At 54.6% G+C, this 4,339-nt stretch overlaps 1 protein-coding gene across 1 annotated transcript; it reads right to left on the bottom strand.

Annotated features, from left to right (window-relative positions):
* Nucleotides 1-3: 3 nt before the first annotated feature.
* LOC106456269 (uncharacterized) lies at nucleotides 4-2,606 on the bottom strand. Its single transcript, XM_013911998.1, has 5 exons — nucleotides 1,836-2,606; nucleotides 1,594-1,749; nucleotides 1,299-1,437; nucleotides 297-1,206; nucleotides 4-106 (listed from the first exon to the last, which is right to left on the bottom strand). The coding sequence occupies exons 1-5, from the start codon at nucleotides 2,604-2,606 to the stop codon at nucleotides 4-6; spliced, it is 2,079 nt and encodes a 692-aa protein (XP_013767452.1).
* Between the last annotated feature and the right edge of the window lie 1,733 nt (nucleotides 2,607-4,339).

The raw sequence follows: 4,339 nt of genomic DNA, 5'->3' as shown, positions 1-4,339 counted from the left end.
CGGTCAGGAAAAGCTGAAGATAGCTCGGGCCCCGCCAGGTGGGGGGCGCTCCCAGAGGAAGCAGGGTTGTCCAGTTGTCCAGGTGGGGGGCCTGAGCTGGCACCACCTGATTATCCAGAAGCACATGTGCTGGTTTAGGTCTGTCAATAGAAACAGCCTCCTGCTGACCCCCAAAATCCAAAAGGAAATGCTTCCGGCCTGGTTGAATAACCCTAAAGGGGCCGTCATACAGTGGACGCAGCGGAGGCCTATGAGTGTCATGCCTGACAAAAACAAACTGCGAAGAGTCCAACGACCTCGGAACAAAGGTGTCAGGCAGACAATGGTGCACTGGGCCAGGAAGAGAAAACGAGTCTCTTGGGGGACGGAGAGACAGCACAGAGGGAGCGAAGCACGGGGGTGGGCTCTCAGGAAAGAATTCCCGGAGGGGCTGACCGAGGACAAGTTCAGCCGGGGAAACCCCGAGGTCTTCTTTAACCGTGCAGCGCAACCCCAGTAAAACCCATGGAAGGCGGTCAACCCAGTTGCCATCTGTGAGAGAAGCACGGAACGCGGCCTTAAGCGACCGGTGGAAACGTTCGCACATCCCGTTGGCCTGCGGGTGGTACTCAGTGGTCCGGTGGACCTTGACCCCCAGGCCGTCAGCCATGGCAGACCAAAGCTCGGAAACGAACTGGGGGCCTCTGTCTGAGGTGATGTCGGCGGGGGGACCGAAACGCGAAACCCACGTTGACAAAAATGCCCTGGCCACTGCTGCTGCTGTAGTGGATGCCAGAGGCACTGCCTCGGGCCAGCAGGTTGTGCGGTCCACTACAGTCAAAAGGTGTGTGAAACCTTGTGACTGCGGCAGAGGACCAACCAGATCCACATGTACATGATCAAAACGCCTCCCTGGAACGCGGAAGGATTCGAGGGGCGCCTGTGTGTGCCTATGGATCTTAGCACGTTGGCATGGGATGCACGCGGCAGCCCAGTCTTTCACCGATTTACGAAGGCCCGGCCAAACAAACATAGAGCTGACCAGCTTGACCGAGGCCCGGACACCTGGATGAGAGAGGGCGTGTACGGAGTCGAAAACGCGACGACGCCACGAAAGGGGAACTACAGGGCGTGGACGGCTGGTGGAAACGTCACAGAGCAGGCTAGGCCCGCCGTTCCACACAGGTCTGTTTGCGCAGACCGAAGGGAAAGGACGTCTGGGTCGGCCTGTTGGTCAGCGGCCATAGTCTCAAAGTCAATGCCAACATAAACGGGAGAAACCAGCACGCGGGATAGACAGTCAACGCAGTTGGACTTACCAGCCACGTGCTGAATGTCAATTGTGAACTTGGAAATGGCTGCCAACTGGCGCTGCTGGCGCCCGCTCCACGGATCAGAGACCTTGGACATCGCAAATGTCAAGGGTTTATGATCGATGTACACGGTGAAGCTCCAACCCTCGAGAAAAAAACAAAAATGCCGCATCGCGAGGTGCAGGGCCAGCAACTCCCTGTCAAAAACGCTATATTTGCGCTCACTGTCCCTAAGCGTGGGACTAAAAAAAGCGAGCGGTTGCCAGACACCGGAGACCCGCTGTTCTAACACTGCGCCCACCGCCACGTCCAACACGTCGGAGGTCAACGCAATCTCCGCTGACGGAAACGGGTGAGCCAGCAGGGCGGCGTGAGCCAGCAGGGCGGCGTGAGCCAGCAGGGCGGCGTGAGCCAGCAGGGCGGCGTTAGCCAGCGCGGTCTTGGCCCCAGAAAATGCCTGGATGCATTCAGGGAGCCAATCAATCAGGTCCTTAGTTCTTTTACCCTTCAAGGCAGCAAGAGAGGCTGCAGCAGGTGCGCAGCTCTGGGGAGAAAGCGGTTGTAGAAATTGAACTTCTGCAGCGCTTTAATGGACGCGGGACGCGGAAAAGCCGAGACAGCCCGAACCTTGTCTGGCAACAGAACCACACCATCAGCAGAAATGCGGTGGCCCAACAAATCCAGAACCGGCAAGCCGAACTGGCACTTGGAGGGGTTGACGATCAGGCCGTGTGCCGCCAAGCGCTGGAAAACCTGATGTACATGGGATGCGTGCTGACTCTCAGAACAGCTGGCCACCAATATATCGTCAAGGTACACGAAGACGAAAGGCAGCCCGCGCAAGACAGAGTCCATCAACCGCTGAAAAGTCTGGGCGGCGCCTTTCAGGCCGAATGGCATGCGCAAAAATTCAAACAGGCCGAAAGGGATAATAACGGCAGTTTTGGGGATGTCTTCGGCGCATGCGGGAACCTGGTGATACCCCCGCACCAAGTCAATTTTAGAAAAAATCGAGGTGCCGGCGAGGTGGGCGGAAAAATCCTGGATGTGGGGAATGGGGTAACGGTTGTTCTCCGTGACATTATTCAAACGGCGAAAATCCCCACACGGCTGCCACTGACCGTCTGACTTGGGCACCATGTGTAGCGGAGAAGCCCAGGCACTATTCGAGCGCTGCACTATGCCGAGGCGCTCCATTGCGGCAAACTCTTCCCGAGCGACGGAGAGTTTCGCGGGGTTGAGGCGGCGCGCGCGTGCGAACACCGGGGGACCGACCGTCGGTATATAATGTTCAACCCCATGCTTCGTTGCCATGTTCGAGAAATTAGGAACAGTCAGTGAAGGGAACTCCAAGAGCAAACGCTGAAAAACATTCCCTGAAGTCACTAAATTAGCCCGATTCAGGGGCTCGATGGTGTGAGTGAAACAGGGTATTGAACAAAAAGACAGGGCATCGATTAAGCGTCTGTTAGCGACATCGACCAGCAGTGGAAAGTGCGGGTAGCCAGGAGAATACGATCCGCGTCCTCAGCCAGGGAGCGATAATCCTTCGTGCCCAGAAGCGGAGAGTTAGCGAAGCTGGCTCTTACGGCCGCCGGCAGCTGTCGGAGGAAGATGTGGACAAAGAGGAATCCCCCGTCGTCCGGTCCAAGAAAGGATAGCATGTGCTCCATCAGTTCGAGAGCCATACCGCCACCCAGACCTGAGAGGGAGAGGAGCTTCTCGGTTCGCTCTGCGTCGGAGAGGGCATAGCGTCGAAGAAGCAGCTCCTTAAGGGCAGCGTACTTCCCTTGGGTGGGTGGGTCCCGGAGGAGAGTCAATGCACGACGGGTGGCTAGAGGGTCGAAAGAAGCCACCACATGGTGATATTTCGTGTCGTCAGCCGAGATGCCACGAAGGGCGAACTGAGCCTTCACGTGCACGAACCACGACGGGGGATCGTGAAGCCAAAAGTCCAGCAGCTCGAGCACTACAGCAAAAGTAGCTGCACCCGGAGGCAGAGGGCTGCTGATGCATCCAGAGCAGAGTCAGTGCCACCATCGGACTGCAGCATGTTCGAGTCAGGGGTCACCAATGTGGAGGTAAACACAGACGACATGAGAGCTCTCGATTAACACTGCTTGTTTATTACTCTTCACCACACAACTGAATACTTTTCCCTCCAAAACACAGCAACAACACTTCCTGAGAACTGGGTGTGAGTGGAGCCCTCCAGTGGTCCGCCACAACAGTTACTTTGTAGAAATAAATGGAGTACACGGCGGTACTTTCCTGTTTCATATTGTGGCGGGTCAGGACTGTTTCGGTTTTGTTTGACAGTAGTTCCAGGCGGCAGCGTTGCGGTTGCCATGGTTACAGGGTGACGCTCTCACTCTGCGTGTTTCCTGGGTGAGAGAGCGCCTTTTTTGTTGTTGTTGTTGTGCTAAGCTAATAAGCAGAATGCAGAATGTAGCATCATGGGCAGTGTAGTCCGTGCTGCAGGGAGAATGGACTGCCATACTCGTTATGTGTCTGTGAACGGGAGGTGGGAGAAAAAGGAGAGTCGAAAAGTACGAGTTGTCATCGAGCAAAAACGGGAGCTGGAAGCATGTAAATATAATAATAACCACTGCAGCCAAGAAGAGTGCCTGACGAGCCCAGTTGTAAGTAAGCTATTAAAACTCGACTGTATGCTGTGTTCGTGTTTTCCTCCGAAACAATAAGTTCCGTTGGAGCAGCCTTTCAACCCCTCTCTCTGTCTCTCGCAAGCAGAGTTGACTCATACAACAAAGTAAAGCTATTTTTCGGCTACGAGCCCGACACGAACCCGTATTAGTCAGAGGTCCCTTTACTACGGTTCGGAGCCACGGACCTTCAGTAACAGTAATAAATCACACAGCAATAGTACATTCATGTAGTTGTAAAATGCATGATAATATGTTAAGTAATCCAAAGTATTCAGAATATGTTACTCTCATTGAGTAACACATTTTAGGGCATGTATTCTGTAATGGAATACATTTTAAAAGTAACCTTCCCAACACTGGAGAGACGAGACGACGAAGCTC

Source organism: Pundamilia nyererei, unplaced genomic scaffold (assembly GCF_000239375.1).
Source record: "Pundamilia nyererei isolate P.nyererei 1_Seehausen unplaced genomic scaffold, PunNye1.0 scaffold00077, whole genome shotgun sequence".
NCBI classification, from domain to species: Eukaryota; Metazoa; Chordata; class Actinopteri; order Cichliformes; family Cichlidae; genus Pundamilia; species Pundamilia nyererei.
Note: the sequence above shows the minus strand (reverse complement) of the source record. Positions and strands in the feature narration are given on the sequence as shown.